The following is a 22229-nucleotide window of genomic DNA, read 5'->3' on the forward strand; positions in this document are numbered from 1 at the left end:
CAGTGTGCACCATGTGCATACGGAGGAGTGTGTGTGAGCCTTATGATTCATTTCTGCCTTGCATCCAGTGCTGCCTTTGGCTATTGGGACGCCCGTGATATTAACTTAAAAGATTTGCATTAATGGATACATGGTTGTTTTTCAAAGCTCATTATGCGCCTTTTTATTACTATCATTGAGCATCATATCCTGAGCTCATAACAATTGCCCTAATAATTATTTTTTATGACTTATGAGAAGCACTTTTGGGCAAATTGTGAGAATTTTTCTCTGGATAGCCCAGCTTTCCTTCTACACCTCAAAAATGCCTGCTGTACATTAAAACAACAAACTGGCCATGCGGGTGTGTGAATGAGTGTGTCCAGTAATGGACTGGCTCCTCTTCCAAGGTTCAGTTTTTACCTTGTGTGCCAAAATAGGCTCTGGCGCTCACAACCCTAGATTAAGGGGAACCGATTATATATGGAGGAAATTAAAATAATATACAGTACTATGCCATGCAATGGATTAGTGGCCCTTTGGAGCCTTGTGGTCAATGCTTTCATGGCAGGCACTGTGTAACTGTGAACTTCAATTAGGTTAAGTAAGTGAGTTAGAAAATAAACGGATTGAACATTAAATAAATAAACACACACAAGGCAGCTCTTTTCATGTATTAATGACAAATCCATCCATTCATTCATTTTCTGGTAAGGCCTTGTGCTTTCATCCCAGTAGCAACTGCAGCTGAAGTGTGTTTTTTTTAATATCCTGATTTTAAAGGCCCACCAAATACACAAATGACCTCACTGTCTTTTATTAACACGACTCAACACATCAACACGCAGCCCGTTAGCTTCAACTTTGAAAGCTCAAGGGTGGCACTGGACGGGACGCCGATCTGCCACACACGCCCACGGGTCACCAGTGGGGTCTTTGAGGATGATCTCCCACGAGAGGCACGACTTCACTGGGGACGGTAGAGGTCGGAGGCCGTCATGGCCCATTCTGTCGCCCGTTAATAATCGATTATTAAAGCATCACCAGTAGCGCTCAAGCTGATGTGCTAATTGCCCACACACAAAAAAAAAGACAAAACCTGCGCTAATATTCGGCACCGCTGCGCTATTTTATTTCTGAGCCCAGCATGTTAACGCTGTTCACTCTAACAGTCGACATCATCAGACATGTACTGGGCCGGAGCTTCTTATACTGCCATTGCAGTATTTATGGTATTTTGTGCCTTATCTCAATTTGATCGTTTTATTGTTCGAAATGACTTTTTCAGCTTGATAGATACAGTCAACAAATTCGAGCAGAAGCAACCCACCCCCAAACCCAGAAGGGGAGTCGGGATGATGAGCCGCCCTGCGCTCCCACACTCCCCGTCCTGTTCGCAGTCAATCTGCTTTGATCTCTCCGGTAGTCCCGATGTTCACAGGCGCAGGCCAATGTCTTCCTCAGCTGTCCCCGGGTCCACACGGCACTGGCCGCTCCTCAATGTTTTCTTAGGTGTGCGCAGTTCCCAGAGCTGCAAGCGACCAAACGTTTTACCAAAGAGTGTGAAACATCTCCATTGTATACTTAGTCTGTCATCACGTTGTACTTTGTTGTTCTTCTAAATTAAAGCGCAAGTAGCAGCGCTATGGGAAACAAGAGACGCACATGGACACCGGGGCTTTAAAATGCGATAACAAAACGGAGTGCCAACCTACACACATCGCGTTTCCTCCTGGTTTCTCAGCTCTCTTGTTTGGCATTTCATTTCATGCTCAGTTCTCTATTATTGTAACCGCCTTTAGTGTTAATCGATACTAAAACGAAACACGGCGGCCGCTTTAAATATTCAGCTCACAATGTGTGTTCCTTTATTTTTCAGTGATAGCAAGAAGTCAAACTAATGGAAAATCTCAGAACGGAAAGTGTTTAATCCCTGAAATGATACAAATAACCAGCCTGCCTAACATTACGGTTTTTACACTGAGTGTAGTTCTACCCATCGCTGGGCACCCTCTCCATGGGCGCAGGTGCAGAATCCCCATCCCCATAAGATTAAAATACCACACTGAAGCCCATGCATTTGCCACTATTTGAAAAACTGAGTAACGCTTTCCGATTCGATGAAGTCTTGGAGAATTTAAACCACAACCTCGAGCCCAGGAAGACCTGCCCTTACTAAAGGTAACGTGCACCCCATTTTGAAAAAAAAAAACAAAAAAAAACGAAAGAAGAAATAAAGAAAATGGGAGCTGGCAAATCCTGCTAGAGTGAGATAATGAGAACATTCCTGAGTGTTTTGCTGATCCCTTTGCCAAGATTGTTTGGGTGGAATTTTCAGCACTGCAATTCCCATTGAACATCCGGCAAATCACATCTCCCATTAGCCGGCTTTCTGATCAACACTGAGCCCCTGGAGCATTGAACCTCCACATCCGCAGCACTCTCAAACACCGACCGATCCGTCAACATCCTCGAGAGTTCATACCGATCACTTGGACAGACGCGTTACGTCCAATTTTCTTCAACTGAACTTACACGGCTCGTCAATAGCTGACTTTTCAATAGAGCCATTTAACTGTGAAATTTAAAAAAAAAATGGTGTTCTGTCTTTACTTGTGGAAGAATTTAATGAAAAATCAGTCATTTTCAATATTTCAGTAAACAAGAAGAAAAAGAAAATTAAAGCCACGCCCAACGTCGCATTATCGAGTCCACTATAAGATGACACCACTATAGCGAAACCGTGCTAATAGTTTCATTACCAATTTAATGATCACTTAACACCTTCGATGATCCGTTAGAGTGTCCCAGGCCTTTGTCACTGCGCTGTGTGAATTTGCTCAGTTTGAAATTTTACACTTCCCATCGCAGCTGGGACGCATCTGTAACGGTGCAATTTGTCTCGACCATAAAATCGGCGAGCTCGGGCCAGCGCAAGGAAGCAGTGGGACAGATGAAAAGATCAGCGCTTAAACACAAGCAGTGCACTGAACTATATATATCTATATCTATACTGTATATATATATATATATATATATATATATATATATATATATATATATATATATATATATATATACACAGTATATGTAGGGCCGCCTTTATACATGCGTTAATATACTGTATTTAAAGAGGAAGACCATTGCTATTGTCAACTGGCAGACAGCAGGCATAGAGTGAATTTTGGATTTAGATATTTAAATATCAAACACACATAAACATAGAAATAGACAGACAGATAGATAGATAGATAGATAGATAGATAGATAGATAGATAGATAGATAGATAGATAGATAGATAGTCTACCTCCATGAATAGATTGATCATGTAGCATACTATTCAAGGAGTGGCTCATAATATAGAAATTGTTTACCATTTCATATAGACAAGGTAGTAAAAAATAAGAATTACACTAAAAAGTACAACAAATGCTGAATTAAATATGTTTTAATATGTTTATTATTACTTTAAAATACAATAGAACTGCAATAACTGAAGAAATTTAAATATGGCTCAATAGAAACGAAGAAGTTGAACCTGGAATGATATGAAATATCTATCTATCTATCTATCTATCTATCTATCTATCTATCTATCTATCTATCTATCTATCTATCTATCTATCTATCTATCTATCTATTTCAAAAAGAAAAAGAAACACAAATGTCTACTCAGTGAAAGCAAGACAATATGGGAACAGAGATGCATTGTTAATGTTTAAAGTTATTAGTAGACAACTAATCACTTTCAGGAATTTCAATAAATATGGGTAATTAACAATGTTTTACATTTAACAAATAGTACATTGTTTGTAGAAAAACCTGTAATTATTTCCAGGTAAGGTAATATAGCTTGTCTATTATAAAACTGTAAATAAAGGTTTCATGAAAATAAAAAATGAAATATCAATCTATTGTTCCATTACATCATGCCTTTCTTACCTATGTATATACATATGTATCTATTGATGTGTAATACAGTTCTTTTATCTATTTATTATCACATACGACATCTATCCATTATGTAGTGCTCTATCTACTGTATCTATTTATCTATATTTCTCATAGTGCCTTTCATATCTATCTATCTATCTATCTATCTAATAGTGCCTTTCATATCTATCTATCTATCTATCTATCTATCTATCTATCTATCTATCTATCTATCTATCTATCTATCTATCATTTATATAGTGCCTTTTCTATCAATCTATGTTTTTATAATATCATGCCTTTCATATCCATCAATGTTTTTATTTTATAGTGCCTTTCATATTTATCTATTTATATTTTCATTATATAGCATATAGTAGTTTGTATCTATTTATCTAGCTTGTAATTGTTGTAGAATTAATGCCTTAAAAGTTCTTAAGTCTCTATTGTACACATTTTACAACATATTAATATTAAAAGTGAAACCTTTTTTAATTAACTTTATAGCAAATTATGTTATAGTTGCTATACAGAAAGTCTCCGAATTTTGACAAGAGCAGTAAAAAAGGAGAAGAAGTAAAAAGGACCTGTTGAGTGCAGAGCTGTGAACTGGGAGGGAGTTTTCTGTCATCTTTGATGTGGCTGATCGGCTATGCTAATTAAGAGGCAGCCAATGTGGGCTAGCTGCTGGGGGCTTCAGATATATAAGAAGACCCTCTGGCTGCTGCTCAGACACTTCACAGTTGACTATCACTTACGTCTGGTTTTCTAAGAAGCTGAAGTTTGAGAGCTTTAGGAACTTCAGAAGTGACTCTCACGTCAGCGTGCCATGGAGGTCCAGGATAACTGCCACTATTCCCCATCTCAGCTTTTTTACCACAGCTCATGCATGCCTTCACCTGAAGGTTCTGAATTCATTGACAACTTTGAACAGAGGTTTGCAGCTTTGGCTGATTTTCAGGGCTCGGATGAAGATGAGCATGTGCGGGCTCCCAGTGGTCATCACCAAGCTGGCCACTGTCTCATGTGGGCTTGTAAAGCTTGCAAGAGGAAATCGAATACGGTGGACCGCAGGAAGGCAGCCACTATGAGAGAAAGGAGAAGGCTCAAGAAAGTCAATCAAGCTTTTGAAACCCTCAGGCGGTGCACCTCGGTCAACCCCAATCAAAGGCTTCCTAAAGTGGAGATTCTTCGCAATGCCATCCAGTACATTGAGGGCCTGCAGGATCTCCTGAGAGAGCAAGTGGAGAATTATTACAGCCTGCCAGGCCAGAGCAGCTCTGAACCAGGGAGCCCCACTTCCAACTGCTCAGATGGAATGGTAAGTTCAAAGAAATGCGTTCAAATAATGTTCTTTTTAGATTATCTCTGTGCGTTTGTGTATAAAGTGGTGGGTAAACAAGGTAACACTCTGCTCTTCAACTAATGAATTTTAGTCGTCACTTTTCCCTCTTACTATGTGTGTGTTTCAAAAGCTTTTTGGTAGGTTTCCAAAATATCTGTTAGAAAACTAAAACCTGTGGCTTCCAAATGATTAGCAGAGCACGTCCAGCAGCTCCTTCAGCACTTTATTACTGTTATTTGCTGTTACTCCGCTATATAGCAGTTCTTAAAATGCAATTCTGAGATTAGACAGAAATATTTCATTTTTTCATTTCATTTCAGAAAAGAAAAGTTATACTATTTTGATTGTCATAGTGGCATAAATTATTTGAAGTAGATTTATTGTACTATGCCTGACACAGTACTTAACGCAAAGAAAAAAAGCTGGCAAAGCACTCATGTTGATGCATTCCTTCACAATGGCATTTGACACCGAGTGCCAGGATTTAATGCGGATTTACTCTGGGAAAGTTTCATCTTCCAAAAGGTAGTATATCTTCCAGTGTGCTACAATCAATTCGCTATGCTTTGCAGGGTGGATACTGTGGCTGGTGGTTAGTAATGGCAATTAGGAAAAAGAGTGTACACAAGAATGTCCTGAGCTACATTTTGAACAGAAAATCTCCAAATTTTGTGCATCTGCGCTCGACAGAATGTTCAGACTGGTGTCACAAGAATGAAGTTCTAGTGATTGTGCCCTAAATAATGGGCAACATCTGTTAATTGGGGTTTATTTTTTATGTTTTACTTATTTAATAAAGTATTTTACAAATTGCATTCTCTTAACAATAAAACATTAGCAAATATTTTTCTCTTTGATTCAAAGATGGAGTGCAACAGCCCGGACTGGCGTTCGAGGAGCAACAGTTATGGCAGTTCTTACACTTCAGAGATGCAGAATGGTTAGTTGATGATGCAGATTTATATAATCTCTAAACTAAATTCAGCTCGGTGTCTACCCATTGGTCATTCAATCGCCATACACTGTAGAATAAAACATGTCATGTAATTCACTCTGCAAGGTATGGAGATGCCATTTCTCCTTGTTATTTGCCTAACGTCCAACATCTTTTCTTTCACAGAATGCCCCAGTGAGAGAGGCCCCGCCGTGTCCAGTCTGCAATGCCTGTCAAGTATTGTGGAGCGTCTTTCCTCCTCGAACGCCGGGGTATTGGCCAGCAGAGACGTCAGCACTCTGTCACTGACCTGCACTGACTCCCAGCCCAGCACCCCGGGGGCATCCCCCTCAAGGCCAGTGTACCATGTGCTGTGAGGCAAAAAAACAAAATAAAATAAAATAAAGCCAAGGCCAACAAAAAGAAAGTGTTCAATCTGCACAAAAATAAAGCAAGCAGAGTGGAAGAAGAAATGCCACCATGCCTGCTTTTAAGTTCATGTAAATAAAAGATCTCATTCTGAGTGTAAATATTTAAAGATGTCATTCCAGGTTCAACTTCTTCTTTTCCTTTGAGCCATATTTAAATTTCTTCAGTTATCACAGTTCTATTGTATTTTAAAGTAATAATAAATTGTATTTAATTCAGCATTTGTTGTACTTTTTAGTGTGATTCTTATTTTGTACTGCCTTGTCTATATTGAATGGTAAACAATTTTGATGTTATGAGCCACTCCTTGTATGGTATGCTACATGATCAACCTATTCATGGAGGTAGACTGTTTACTCTATCTATCTATCTATCTATCTATCTATCTATCTATCTATCTATCTATCTATCCATCTATCTTTTATATAGTGCCCTTCATATCTATCTATCTATCTATCTATCTATCTATCTATCTATCTATCTATCTATCTATCTATCATTATATAGTGCCTTTCATGTCTATCTATCTATCGTTTATATAGTGCCTTTCATGTCTGTCTATCTATCTATCAATCTATCTACCCGTTTAATTCATTTAATAGTTTATACGTTCTTATTTTCTTCCTATTTAAGTGCCATTCCCCAGAACTAAAAACTCAATGCATGTGCCACTGGGCCATATATTCGTGTGTTGTGCCACCTATTTGCGGTTTGAGCAAAAGCAGGAATCCAGCGATATCAGAGACGGGGTAAAAAGCTTTGTGAGCAAATGGTTTAAATCTGATACTGAGCGAAACAGTAGGAGGGACTAAAAGGGAGAGAATGAGACTTCAAAAACATTCTTTAGGCTTTTGGGACCTCTTGATTTGGTTTTTTGAGGCATTTTCTTTCCCCGATACTTCAAAAATAATGAGTCCTTCAAAAAAAAAAAAAATTGAGGGCCATATGAGAAATGTCTTGCAACACTTCTTTTCTTTTTTTTTTTTGCTGCCTAATCCTATTCAGCTGGGAGCGGACATTTTCATTAGCTATTATCAGATTTTGCACATTGTTAACAAAAGCTTTGTAGAAATTAGACTTACCTTTATGTAAGGGTGCAAGTGTGAAAGCCTTGTGCCATTTTGATTGGTAGTTGTAGATGTTTAATGCCAATTTCTCTTTATAGTATCAAAGCATAATCACTGGATATTTAAAAAATTTCTTGAATAGGTATCCATGTACAGTTCTCAACAGTTCAGTTTATATGGATAGAAATGGCCTCTACTGTGTGTATCAGGGAGCTGGTACCAATCCTCATAGCACTGGACACAAGGTAGGAACCCATCGTGAATGGGGTGCCAGTCCATTGCAGGGCACACTCACACTCACTCGCACCAGCAGTTACTGGTTTTAGTCCAGTTTAGAGTTGCACATTTACCTAATGCACCCACTTTTGGTAAAGAGGGAGGACAAATGGAAATCCCAAAGAAGAAATAATGCAGACATGGAGAGATTGTTTTGAACTTGCCCACAGAAAGTAATGGAATATGGAAAGCCAAATTATTATTCAGAAATAGCTAATGGTCATGGTGCTGAGATTTGAATCTAGAACTTTGAAGCCAAGAGACAGACAAGCTAAACCCTGCGCTACTACCCTCAATATTAAATGCTATTTCAAATTGTAAATCCATTCATGCTTATATTTTCTGAACCCATATTTTCCAATTCAGAGTCAAATTATAAATGCTGGATTTAGAGAGGAGTGGGTAATGGTTAGGAGGATGGTCACAAATGTACAGTATTTAAATTGTTATAATGTCTTATATAGAAATAATTGTTTGCTTCATACAAATTACCTAAATGTCTCTGGAGTGTTTTGTGATTTGATATAAATATTTACTTAACTGGATGAAAATTCAACTCTATATTTAAAGAGAGAAATTAAGAGAGAAAGGAATCAGTATAGCAGCAGATGACTGACCCTTTTTGGGGAACAAAGTACCCCAGCTTCACTGCTTTGTGGTCCAGCCCAGAGTTTTTCTAAGATGGCTCCTCTTTTTAAATACCCACTGATCTCTTCTCACCATCCAGATGTTTGCTAGAAAATTCTCCTGTGCTCCTTGCGCTTGCATGCATGAGCTGGACTGCTTTCTTCCCTTCTTATACCATGTGCTGTAACATGAGAGCAATATAAAACAGATAACGTATTCCCCTAATTATGGCAGCCTACCATGTGCTCAGGGCCAGTGAGTGTGGTGAGGCGACAAAGCCTTTAGTCAGGATGGCACTTTAATACAAAAGTATGAAATAATACAAACAAACAAAAGTTAAGTATGAACTAAGAGAGTTTCTTCTATATGAAGTGCCCAGTTTATGCACTGCCTTTAAAAAGTTTAAGAATTTTTTAAAATAATGTATGTTAAAACTGCAGTTCTCCACACTGTGAGCGTCTGAGCATATTTGGAAGCTACAGGTCAGTAACTGATATTGGCATTCATTTTCCTGATTTTTCACATTTCATATTGTTTGCATATTGATTGTCAGTTTGTTATTTTCTGTGTTAGTCCCAGGTACAATGTCTGTTAAAAGTCTCTTGCGTTTGTAATGTGGCTGTTGAGTTAGAAGGAGGAGGCGTATTTTATTTTGCAGAATGGAGTTTGAAATTGCCAAAGTATTCAGAGAAACATGCGGGATAAGCCAAGTCTCACAACATATTAAATTTTGCAATTGCAAAACTTGATAAAAAAATATATTGTACTTTATATTTGGGTCAATATTTATTTATTATTTCACCCATTTTTCCAAAGATACACTGTCTAATGGAAGCATTTTATTATGAAACCCGTATCACAAAACGTGGCTTGAAAAATGTGCCAGGCCTCAGGTGGCATTATTAAACACACTGACCCGGCATGTGCTCTTATAAACCGGACATTTTTAAAAAGCCAATCAACAAATATTTCTTTTGTATAGCATCGTTGTCAGCATGCATTATGTCATGATGCTTTACTGCGTAAAGAAGACTGAAATTCAGAATTAAGCATACTGTGTGTCAGCCTGTTATTTACACACACATACACGCCACAATAGATCTGTACAGACATATTTTAGTGTTGCTCCTGCATGGCCATCTGACCCAACATTAGACTCACAAATCAGCTATTAAAGGCTTAAAACGTGTCTTGAAATTTATGTGATATCTTATTCTATTAGAGGCACTTCAGTTTTATATTTAATTAGCGACTGGGAGCCCAATCGAATCGGGCTACAAATTCAACGTTTGTGAAATCCATACTTTCTCTTCAAAGAATGACTTGTTTTGTTAAGTGCTTTAAATGATTTTGTTATCATGACACTGATTTGTGGTTAAAATAGACCCTTTCGGCTGCCGCAAGGCACGGCTGCTCGATTTCTTTCAACCCGTACTGCATTTGAGGCTGCTCGAGCTTCTTCAGTCGCTTGTGCACGGCTGGCATGATGTCTGTCAGTGTTAGTAGCATTCTGTAGCGCATGTTCTTCATCTGTCCTTTGTGTCCGATTTGCACAATTTCTTTCAGCGTTAGTAGCATTTGTAGGCCGTACGCTGCTCATCCTTTTGTTGTGCTCGTTGTGTACGTGTGGTCGCATTAGGAAGTCTACATTCTGCGTCAGTCATGTGACTTCATTTCATATGCATCCTTCCCGCGGCCGCTGCTCTTTTGGCTGCTCGAGGTATTGCTGCGAACGCCATACATACGGATAGTATCAAATTATATATAAGGATTTAACCATTTAATTTTGTTTTTGTGAAATTTTTTGTTTTTACCTCCATGTAAATGGAAGTTTGGTGATAAAATCAAAAATTTGCTATCAAGTTAAATTTAGATTCTAATTCTACCATGTTCAGCACGTTGACAAAAGTTGATTTTAACATGGCGACTCTCTGTGTGTGACTGTGAAAAACTGAGACTGACTGTCACATTAAAACTTCAATTTTTGTCAGGAAATTAGGCATTTATTGCATTGTGCTGAGCTCCTGGATGACTACATCCTAGCAACGATACATTTAACACGATTTCGAGTAAGTAGATACTGTATCTACCCTGAACAACGATAACTGCTGAAAAAAAATGATGTGTCTTCTTCAAACAAGTTGCACCATGTTTACCTTGTGACAGGCTCCAGGCTTTTGGGCCACTTTGGTCCAGTATCTATCCACATGTCCTTCAAAAACGACTTGTCCAGCCTTAGAAATTCTTTAACCTAACTGGATTTTGTCTGCTCTGTTCAAACACAGATTCAGGCCTACAGATTTGCAAAATGTTTGAGATGCATAATTTGTTTAAATATACCTGCATGCACACACAAACACAGAGACACTCATAGTCAGTCAGCCAGCCAGTCAGTCAGTCATCCAATCCGCTATATCCTAACTTCAGGGTCACAGGGGTCTGCTGGAGCCAATCCCAGTCAACACAGGCCACAAGTCAGAAAACAAATCCCGGGCAGGGCACCAGCCCACCGCAGGGTACACACACACACACACACACCAAGCACACTCTAGGGACAATTTAGGATCGTCAATGCACCAAACCTGCATGTCTTTGGACCGTGGGAGGAAACCGGAGTACCCGGAGGAAACCCACGCAGTCACGTGAAGAACATGCAAACTCCACGCAGGGAGGACCTGGGAAGCGAACCCCACACTCATAGTCATAGAGTTTTAAATACAACTTGTTTATGCAAAGCATAACGGCGAGCTGAAGTGCTACAACAGAGCATAACAAAAGCAAGTAATACGCCTAACGGTCCTTTAGATCTACAGAGGAGAGTTTGATTGTTTCCCTGGAACTCAATTATCAGTGGTTTTCAGACATTATACAATTTTAACAAAAGCTTTGTAGAAATTAGACTTACCTTTATGTAAGAGTGCAAGTGTGAAAGCCTTGTGCCATTTTGATTAGTATATCAAATATGCTAAAACTATGCTGATGACACACAGCTGTACTTATCTATAGCACCTGATGACTCCGACTCTTTCGATACACTAACACAATGTCTTACTGGTATTTCTGAATGGATGAATAGTAATTTTCTCAAACTAAATAAAGAGAAAACTGAAATTTTAGTAATTGGCAATAATGGATTCAGTGAGGTTATCAGAAATAAACTTGATGCACTAGGATTAAAAGTTAAGATGGAAGTAAAAAATTTAGGGGTAACCGTTGACTGTAATCTGAATTTTAAATCGCATATTCATCAGACCACTAGAACAGCATTTTTTCACTTAAGAAACATAGCTAAAGTTAGACCTCTTATATCATTGAAAGATGCGGAGAAATTAATTCACGCTTTTGTTTTCAGTAGACTAGATTACTGTAACGCTCCCTCTCTCAGGACTACCCAAAAAAGACATAAATCACTTGCAACGAGTGCAGAATGCAGCTGCTAGAATCCTAACTGGGAAAAGAAAATCCGAACACATTTCTCCAGTTTTGATGTCACTACACTGGTTGCCTGTGTCATTCAGGATTGACTTTAAAATACTGCTTATGGTTTATAAAGCCTTAAATAATCTCGCTCCATCTTATATATCTGAATGCCTGACACCCTATATTCCAAATCGTAACCTTAGATCTTCAAATGAGTGTCTCCTTATAATTCCAAAAGCTAAACTTAAAAGAAGTGGTGAGGCGCCTTCTGCTGTTATGCACCTAAAATCTGGAATAGCCTGCCAATAGGAATTCGCCAGGCTGATACAGTAGAGCACTTTAAAACACTGCTGAAAACACATTACTTTAACATGGCCTTTTTATAACTTCACTTTAACTTAATACTGATACTCTGTATGTTCAATTCTTCATAATAACTATTCACAGTGGCTCCAAAATCCATACTGACCCCTACTCTCTCTTCTGTTTCTTTTTCCGGTTTCTTTGTGTAGGAACCCCTACAGATTTTATTTTTTTCTCCAGCCTTTGGAGTTTTTTTTGTTTTTTCTGTCCACCCTGGCCATCGGACCTTACTCTTATTCTATGTTAATTAATGTTGACTTATGTTTATTTTTTATTGTGTTTTCTATTTTTCTATTCATTTTGTAAAGCACTTTGAGCTACATTTTTTTGTATGAATATGTGCTATATAAATAAATGTTGATTGATTGATTGAGTAGTAGTAGATGTTATATGCAAATTTCTGTTTATTGTATAAACTTTTGCATGCTACTATATACACACATATATATATAATGTATATTGTGGATGCAGTCACTCCTCCAAAACCCCCTCTTAAACATTGATTCAACTGGAAACAAACACAGCTTTACATCTCCTCTTTGCGGGATCAGCTGCTAGCCTGCTGCTTGCTGCCTTGCCGTGCAATCTGCATTTTGTGGGGGCTTCAAGCATACAAAAGACCATGCTGTGGCTGTCCTAGTATCTCACTGACTTGATTCTCTTCTCCCAGACAACCTCTGCTCCGGTTGGGGCTCCCGACCCTTTGAGGAGGAAGATTTTGTGTTCTTTTGACCAAGAGGTGGAGACGAGGCAGTTGGTTTGACAGTTGTCAAGACTTTGAAACAGATGATCAGGCGAGTTACTCAAGACGACCCAACGTCGTGGGACTCTGTTCTACCTTTCCTTAAGTTTGCAGTTTGGGAATCCCCACAGGTGTCCACCGGCTTGAGTCCCTTTGAGTTGTTGTTTGGTTGGAGCCCACAGGGCGTCTTGGATGTTGTTTGTGAAGAATGGACGGGAATCCGAACGAAGGCTCACGGATCAAGCTTTGCAGATAGGGTCATTTCACTGCAGGATCAGATTTCTAAACTTTCCTCTATCGTGATAGAACATCAGCAACATGATGGGCAGTGTAAGCTCTGTGAATTCAAACTTGGTGATCACGTATTGGTTCTAATCCCTTCTGACCCTCATAAGTTCCTTGCGAAAGTTCTTGATTTTGAATTACAATGTCCATCTCTTGAAGGAACGGCATGACCCGAAGGTAGTTTGTACGTCCTTTGATGCTGTCTCTTAGACTGATGTTGCCATTCATGACGATTTGACTGACTCACAGAAAGCAGAGTTGTTGTCTTTGATAGGATGAAACATCAATTTTTTTTCCGCCCTGCCAGGCCTCACTCGTTTTGCAGAACATAAAATCACTACTGATCCTGGTGTAAAGGTGCATTGCACCCCGGAGGCACGACGGAATGTTGTGCATGACGAACCCCCATCAGGCAGATGCTAGCGTTGGGTGTAATTTGAGAAAGTAAAAGCAACTGGTACAGTCTGATTGTATTAGTCCCAAACCAGACAGTTCAATTCGGTTTTGTTTCGATTTCAGGTGCCTGAATAAGGTCTCCAAGTTTGAAGCGTACCCAATGCCCCGTGTTGATGAGTTGTTGGAAAAACTAGGTCAGGCGTCCTATATTTCCACGCTAGATCTCACAAAGGGTTATGGGCAGGTGCCTCTTGAGGCTTCCAGTTGCAAGAAAACAGCATTTCCCACCCCTGATGATCTTTCGAATTTACTAGACTCCCATTTGGTCTCCATGGTGCACCTCTAACTTTTCAGCATATGTTGAATCACATCTTGCACTACCCATTCCAAACATTCTGGGGTGTATCTCGATGATGTTGTGATTTTCAGTAATGATTGGCACATGCATTTGGTGTGGCTTCAGGCTGTTTTGACAGCTTGAGGCGGTCTTGACTGCTAACCCTAAGAAATGTAGGTTGAGTATATCTGAAACTCATTACCTGGGTTATTCTATGGGCAGAGGTTTGATTCGGCCCCAGTTAAAAAAAGTGGATGAAGTGCTTGCTTATCCACGACCGGAAATGCAGAAACAAGTTTGTGCATTCTTGGGGCTTGCCGGTTATTATAGGAGGTTCATCTTTGATTTTGCAAATAGGTCAGCTCCTCTTTCTGATCTTATGTAGACATTATGGGAAAAGACATAGCAAGAAAATTTAGCTAAAAACAAACAGTCTGCCGTGCATCCAATAAATTTAGGTCTTTCTCAACATTCTCAGGGTTGTCTGTTACTTTCCAGGTGATATAAGAAGTCGAATTAATCTTAGTGCCAACTATTTAGGGTTTCACTACATCTGCCCATCCTACCAGTCCTAAAATAACGTTTTAGTTTTCTTATGACCATAAGACCTGACTTGTAACAATAAAAACAACCAATGTATCACTTGTACTTCTTCATACTAATACTGGTTCCCTAGTTTCACTCACTTTTTTTGGGTTATTGGTTTTGCAACACATTTTCCTTTTTCCTTTCAGTTAGGTATGTACCCCATTTAAAGGTTTTACTATTTTAAGGTAAAGGGAAAGTAATTGACAGCTAGGTTAAACTAGCATTATGATGTGTTTTTTTTAACAGAAACAAAATGTATTAATTTTATTCAAAATTCAAAAAACTACAAAGCAAATATAACAAAAATGAACTAAATAATTAAGGATTCATTTCTAGGGAACTAGCTGGGTCCATATTTATTTTTGAATTGGTGAATCATATATCTCATGAGTAGCCGATTTTCAGTTACTGTAGTGAATATTGTGGCAGTGGTTTTGCTTACTCCTTCTCTTTGTGGTATTCCTCCCATCTCTATCCCAGGTCAACAAACTTCCAATCTATCAAGATAGATGTGGGACATAAATGGATTGGTGACACTCAAGGTTTGAAAAACCAAAATGAACACAAAGTGATCAGGGTCCTTTGGTTTAGTAGATTCACTGGGAATCTGTCTGAAAAGGTCCAGTCTGCATATTGGGGCGTCAGCCTGTTATTTAATAGCAATTTGAACAAGACTGAGTAAACAACTAGATAACATCAAAGGGCTTGTCTAGTCATTAGAGCACATAAACATAGCAACATGAGCAGCATATTTTAGTTAAACTCACTTCATATTTAATAAGTATTTTGAAAACATGTGTGAAAGTAATTTATACTATTCAAAATTGACAAGATCCAACCTGTGAACATTGCAATCAAGCTCCAGCCTCACTGGGACACGTTTTGGGTGTGTACCTAATAAACATCATTCTGGACAAAAATGTTTAAGATTCTCAGACAGCCTTGGTGTCACAATCAATCCTAATCCATTAATAGCTGTGTTTGGCGTACTCCCAAATGGACTTAAATTGGAGAAGAACAAACAAACTGTAATTGCCTTTACTACACTATTAGCATGTAGACTTATCTTGCTCTTCTGGAAGAATCCTAACCCGCCAATGTTAAGTCAGTGAGTAGCTGTTATATACTATTTGAAATGGGAAAAAAAATCTAATTCTCTCTTAGAGGATCTGGCAGGATCTAATCAATAATATTCTAGAATAAGCACTTATATTGGGGAGAAAGACTCATTTCCGTCTATACTACTCTCAAAGGTTTTACTTTGTATCAGGTGTGCTAATTGATAATGTTCTTGACATAGTAAATTCGTCACTAGATACTGGGGTCTTCCCAGACTGTCTTAAGACTGCTGTAGTTAAACCCCTACTTAAGAAACATAATCTTGACCCCTCGGCTCTTGAAAATTTTAGACCCATCTCTAACTTGCCCTTCTTAAGTAAAGTTCTAGAGAAGGCAGTCATTATGCAGTTAAATGACCACCTAAATAAACATGCTATTCTTGATAAATTTCAGTCAGGTTTTAGAACAAATCACAGCACAGAAACTTCACTCATTAAAGTAGTTAATGATTTGCGGTGAAATGCAGACAGAGGCCATTTATCTGTTCTCATCCTCTTAGATCTGAGTGCTGCATTTGACACCATTGATCACAACATTCTTAGAAACCGCCTTAGTCAATGGGTGGGCCTCTCTGGCAGTGTCTTAAATTGGTTTGAATCCTACCTGACAGGGAGAAAATATTTTGTTAGTTGTGGGAATTACAACTCGAAGACACATGATATCCAATATGGTGTTCCACAAGGCTCTATCCTGGGTCCGCTGTTATTCTCAATCTACATGCTTCCGTTAGGTCAGATTATCTCAGGGCACAACGTGAGCTACCACAGCTATGCTGATGACACACAGCTGTACTTATCAATAGCACCTGATGACCCCGATTCTATTGATTCACTAACACAATGTCTGACTAGTATCTCAGAATGGATGAATAGTAATTTTCTCAAGTTAAATAAAGAGAAAACTGAAATTTTAGTGATCAGCAATAATGGATACAATGAGGCTATTAGAAATAAACTGGATACATTAGGATTAAAAGTCAAGACGGAGGTAAAAAGCTTAGGGGTGATTGTTGACTGTAATCTGAATTTTAAATCACATATTAATCAGATCATTAGGACAGCATTTTTCACTTAAGAAACATAAGTAAAGTTAGACCTCTTTATCACTGAAAGATGCTGAGAAATTAGTTCACGCGTTTGTTTTCAGTCGACTAGATTACTGTAACGCACTCCTCTCAGGACTACCCAAAAGACATAAATCACTTGCAACTAGTGCAGAATGCAGCTGCTAGAATCCTAACTAGGAAAAAAAATCAGAACACATTTCTCCAGTTTTGATGTCACTACACTGGTTACCTGTGTCATTCAGAATTGACTTTAAAATTCTGCTTATGGTTTATAAAGCCTTAAATAATCTCGCCCCATCTTATATATCGGAATGTCTGACACCTTATATTCCAAATCGTAACCTCAGATCCTCAAATGAGTGTCTCCTTAGAATTCCAAGAACAAAACTTAAAAGAAGTGGTGAGGCGGCCTTCTGCTGCTATGCACCTAAAATCTGGAATAGCCTGCCAATAGGAATTCGCCAGGCTGATACAGTAGAGCACTTTAAAACACTGCTGAAAACACATTACTTTAACATGGCCTTTTTATAACTTCATTTTAATCGTAATTTAACTTAATCCTGATACTCTGTATGTTCAATTCATCATAACAACTATTCATGGTGGCTCTAAAATCGGTACTGACCCCTACTCTCTTTTCTGTTTCTTTTTCCGGTTTCTTTGTGGTTGTGGCCTTTGCCACATCCACTTACTCAAAGCTTCATGATGCTCTAGCAATGATGGACGGATTAAAAGGAAGAAGTCTACGTGACCATCATCATCATCAAGCCCTTCCGTGAGAACCCTAAATCCAAAGAGGACTGTTTCATTTATGTTAGGTAGAATGCCCAGAGGGGACTGGGCGGTATCATGGTCTGGAATCCCTACAGATTTTATTTTTCTCCAGCCGTCTGGAGTTTTTTTGTTTTTTCTGTCCCCCCTGGCCATTGAACCTTACTCTTATTCGATGTTAATGTTGATTTATTTTTTATAATTATGTCTTTCATTTTTCTATTCTTTAATATGTAAAGCACTTTGAGCTACTGTTTGTATGAAAATGTGCTATATAAATAAATGTTGTTGTTGTTGTTGTTGCTGTTGGCCTTCCTCTCTTTCTAATGGGTGGAGGTTGAATTGAATTTAGTTTTATTTGACTAGCTTGTATGGAATGTTACATGCTTTAAATAAATTCAATACAAGTTAAAAAAATGGCTCTTTTGTGCATTTCGCTATAGTGTGTTTTATTCAATATTATATACATTATTATGTTTAAAGAAAATGAGTTCAATTTGGACGAAGCATTTCAAACATCCTTGCTATGTGTATCTCAATCCCAACTCTTTTCATGTATAGCCTTTCACTGGTGGATTAGCTGCCCACATCCATCCAAAACAGCTGACTTGCTCAGTGTGTTTAAGAAGTATGAATGACGCATAATTGAAATGAGCAATGAAATTAGATTTTCTGTACACTTCATTGTCCTGCCACCTGGAGTCACTAAAATTCCAACACCAAAAAGTCTGTGTACGACTTGCAGATTGTTGAAATTTGCCAAAATGTTCATCCAGTTTTCCAGTTCATGTTTTATAAATCCCAATTTTTGCTTAAGAAATTACTTACATATCCTTCAAAATGTAAGGCAGTTTTATACATGATGTTCATGGAGATGAAAGAGCAACCAAGGTCAAAAACAGGCAGGAGCTCATTACCAAAATGTCAGTATTCTACCAAAATCACAACACAAACATAAATATACCCAGACATCTAGTCAGGAAAACAGTGTAAGATTGATACTGGATGTTCCAAAAAAAAAAAAAAAAAATGAAACCAAAACAACATTTGTCAAAAGTGTTGCAGGGGTCAATAATAAAGTCAGAAAGAATCCAATCGGATAGTGAATAAGGTCCTGTGGCGATCCTTTATACTGCTGTGCAACATGATGTCATCAATCGCACTCTCCTCAAAGGTTCATGGAAGAAAATCGACATGTATCTGAGCACTAAATTCTCAAAAACAGTGAAGCCCGTTAATGAAACAAAACAGCTTCAAAATTATGGTAAAAAACTATTAAAAGCCAGTAACTCAAAAACTAATAGCAGAATTAGAACACTTGGTTTTTAAAAAAGCTCAAAAACATAGTTCCAGTGTTTACCTATAAATAAAAAACTTTGGAAAAAATAAAGAAAATCAAAAATCATTTTACTTAATTTACAATAAACACACAGAAAAACCTAAGCCTAAAAGTTTGTCCTTTTGATTTCTTTGTTGTGTGGCTCATATTTTTAGGGTCTGTTCCACTTAACTTGGTCAAATACAGGATATCTTAAATATAGAAAAATAAATACCATCTCAGGCATCCATATCACACAAACAGACGAGACCAACCCCCAGACACACTCCTAGCCTTTAGGGACACTTGTGGCTTCAAGTTCATGGGCAAGGTCACATTACAGATTAAAGATGAGAAAAGAGACAAAGACCCCGATCAGCACCATCAGATGGGATCCCCTATTTAAGCATCCAGTTCACCCCCCAGTGACTCTAGCAGTGAGACTGATATGGGAAATGTGCTATTATCGATAGGTAAACCAAAACCGGGGATGGGAATGGGATGTTATCCCCTGTAATTAAACAACTTTTTCACTGTCTGGTTATATATCAAAGTCAGAGCACAATGGACATAACGGGGAAGATGATATGAGGGATACAGCTAAGGTTATTGAGCTAAAGCCATTGGTAATTAAACAGATATAAAAGGAAAAATAGACAAACTGAGCCAGAATATAAAGAATCTGTAGATATGTTCAAGCAATAATATCAGCGTTAAGTTAAAAAAAAAAGAACAAAAGCCAACAAAAGCATAGAGAAAAAACATTAAAATAATTGGGGCTGACCTGGAAGAGGTGAAGCACATGCTTACAAATGAATTCTGCTGAAGACTAACCGAACAATGAGAATGTTGCAATCTAGTGAAATTTGTTGCAGTATTTCTTTCTAAAATATTGGGCAAGAACTTTAAACACCAAGACTTCAGCCTTGAAGTTTAATAGTAGGATTAAAAAAACTACAAGTTAAAGAAACTTTGATATTCAATCTCAGACAGAAGGAGGAGGTCATATTTGAAAACAGATGAATTTGTATATTAACAGACTTCTGTCCTGCTACTGCTACAAGCCGGGCATAAAGTGTTCCGTTTCTGGCTAGATTGAAAGTAATGATTAATGAGCAGTTCTAGGTCTATACCTCTCCAGAGGAAGCAGAACAAGTGCTAGATCTTTAAAACATGCAATGAGTATTCTAAATGCAGGAAGTAAAATGTGTATGTGGATTACAAAGAACACCAGTATCGTGCAACAGCTTTGTTAAGTATTTGCAACTTGTACTGACTTTAATAGATCACACTTGTCACTATCCCACCTCTCCCTGTTTATTTTTTTTTCATTTTGTCTTATTATCTTTATTATTTTTATGCCTGAATGTGTTGATAATATTTTTATCTTATTAGTAATATTTGAATTGTTTTGTTTCCTATTTAAACACTGTGACATTTAAAATACTATACCACAGGATTTCTCAACCTCAACTGCACTATTAGTTAGACCTCCATCCATCCATCCATCCATCCATCTTCTCCGCTTATCCGGGGTCGGGTCGCGGGGGCAGCAGCTTATGCAGAGATGCCCAGACTTCCCTCTCCCCGGCCACTTCTTCCAGCTCATCTGGAAGAATCCCAAGGCGTTCCCAGGCCAGCCAGGAGACATAGTCCTTCCAGCGTGTCCTGGGTCTTCCCCGGGGCCTCCTCCCGGTTGGGCGTGCCCGGAACACCTCACCACGGAGGCGTCCTGATCAGATGCCCGAGCCATCTCATCTGACTCCTCTCGATGCGGAGGAGCAGTGGCTCTACTCCCCGGATGACTGAGCTCCTCACCCTATCTTTAAGAGAAAGCCCAGACACCCTGCGGAGGAAACTCATTTCAGCCGCTTGTATTCGCAATCTCGTTCTTTCGGTCACTACCCATAGCTCATGTCCAAGGTGAAGGTAGGAACGTAGATCGACTGGTAAATTGAGAGCTTTGCCTTATAGCTCAGACCATGGTCTCGGATTTGGAGGTGCTGATTCCCATCCCAGCCGCTTCACACTCAGCTGCGAACCGATCCAGAGAGAGCTCAAGATCACGGCCTGATAAAGCAAACAGGACAACATCATCTGCAAAAAGCAGTGACCCAATCCTGAGTCCACCAAACCGGACGCCTTCAACACCCTGGCTGCGCCTAGAAATTCTGTCCATTAAAGTTATGAACAGAATCTGTGACAAAGGGCAGCCTTGGCGGAGTCCAACTGTCACTGGAAACGGGCTCGACCTATTGCCGGCAATGCGGACCAAGCTCTGACACTGGTTGTATGGGGACCGAATAGCTCTTATCAGGGGGTCCGGTACCCTTTACTCTTGAAGCATCCCCACAGGGTTCCCCGAGGGACACGGTCGAATGCCTTTTCCAAGTCCACAACACATGTAGACTGGTTGGGCAAACTCACATGCACCCTCTAGGATTCTGCTAAGGGCGTAGTGCTGGTCCACTGTTCCGCGACCAGGATGAAAACCACACGGTTCCTCCTGAATCCGAGATTCGACTCTCAGACGGACCCTCCTCTCCAGAATCTCTGAATAGACTTTTCCAGGGAGGCTGAGCAGTGTGATCCCTCTGTAGTTAAAACACACCCTCCGTTCCCCCTTTTTAAAGAGGGGGACTACCACCCCGGACTGCCAATCCAGAGGCACTGTCCCCGATGTCCATGTGATGTTCAGAGACGTGTCAACCAAGACAGTCCTACAACATCCAGAGCCTTGAGGAACTCTGGGCGTATCTCATCCACCCCGGGGGCCCTGCTACCAAGGAGTTTTTTGACCACCTCGATGACCTCAGTCCCAGAGATGGGAGAGCCCACCTCAGAGTCCCCAGGCTCTGCTTCCTCATTGGAAGGCATGTTAGTGGGATTTAGGAGGTCTTCGAAGTACTCTCCCCACTGACCCACAACGTCCCGAGTTGAGGTCAGTAGCGCACCACCCCCACCATATACGGCGTTGACACTGCACTGTTTCCCCCTCCTGAGATGCCAGACGGTGGACCAGAATCTCTTCAAAGCCGTCCGAAAGTCGTTCTCCATGGCCTCCCCAAACTCCTCCCATGCCCGAGTTTTTGCCTCAGCAACCACCGAAGCCACATTCCGCTTGGCCTGCTGGTACCTATCAGCTGTCTACAGAAACCTACAGGACAAAAAGGTCCTATAGGACTCCTTCTTCAGCTTGACGGCATCCCTCACCGTCGGTGTCCACCAACGGG

The 22229-nt window shown here is 39.4% G+C and overlaps 1 protein-coding gene across 1 annotated transcript; it reads left to right on the plus strand.

Moving 5' to 3' along the window:
• The first annotated feature begins 4661 nt into the window (after window positions 1–4661).
• myf5 (myogenic factor 5) lies at window positions 4662–6839 on the plus strand. The gene is made up of 3 exons (XM_039761747.1): window positions 4662–5234; window positions 6123–6198; window positions 6379–6839. The coding sequence occupies exons 1-3, from the start codon at window positions 4743–4745 to the stop codon at window positions 6567–6569; spliced, it is 759 nt and encodes a 252-aa protein (XP_039617681.1). The 5' UTR covers window positions 4662–4742; the 3' UTR covers window positions 6570–6839.
• Window positions 6840–22229: the final 15390 nt, after the last annotated feature.

Source organism: Polypterus senegalus, chromosome 8, assembly GCF_016835505.1.
Source record: "Polypterus senegalus isolate Bchr_013 chromosome 8, ASM1683550v1, whole genome shotgun sequence".
Classification (NCBI taxonomy): domain Eukaryota; kingdom Metazoa; phylum Chordata; class Cladistia; order Polypteriformes; family Polypteridae; genus Polypterus; species Polypterus senegalus.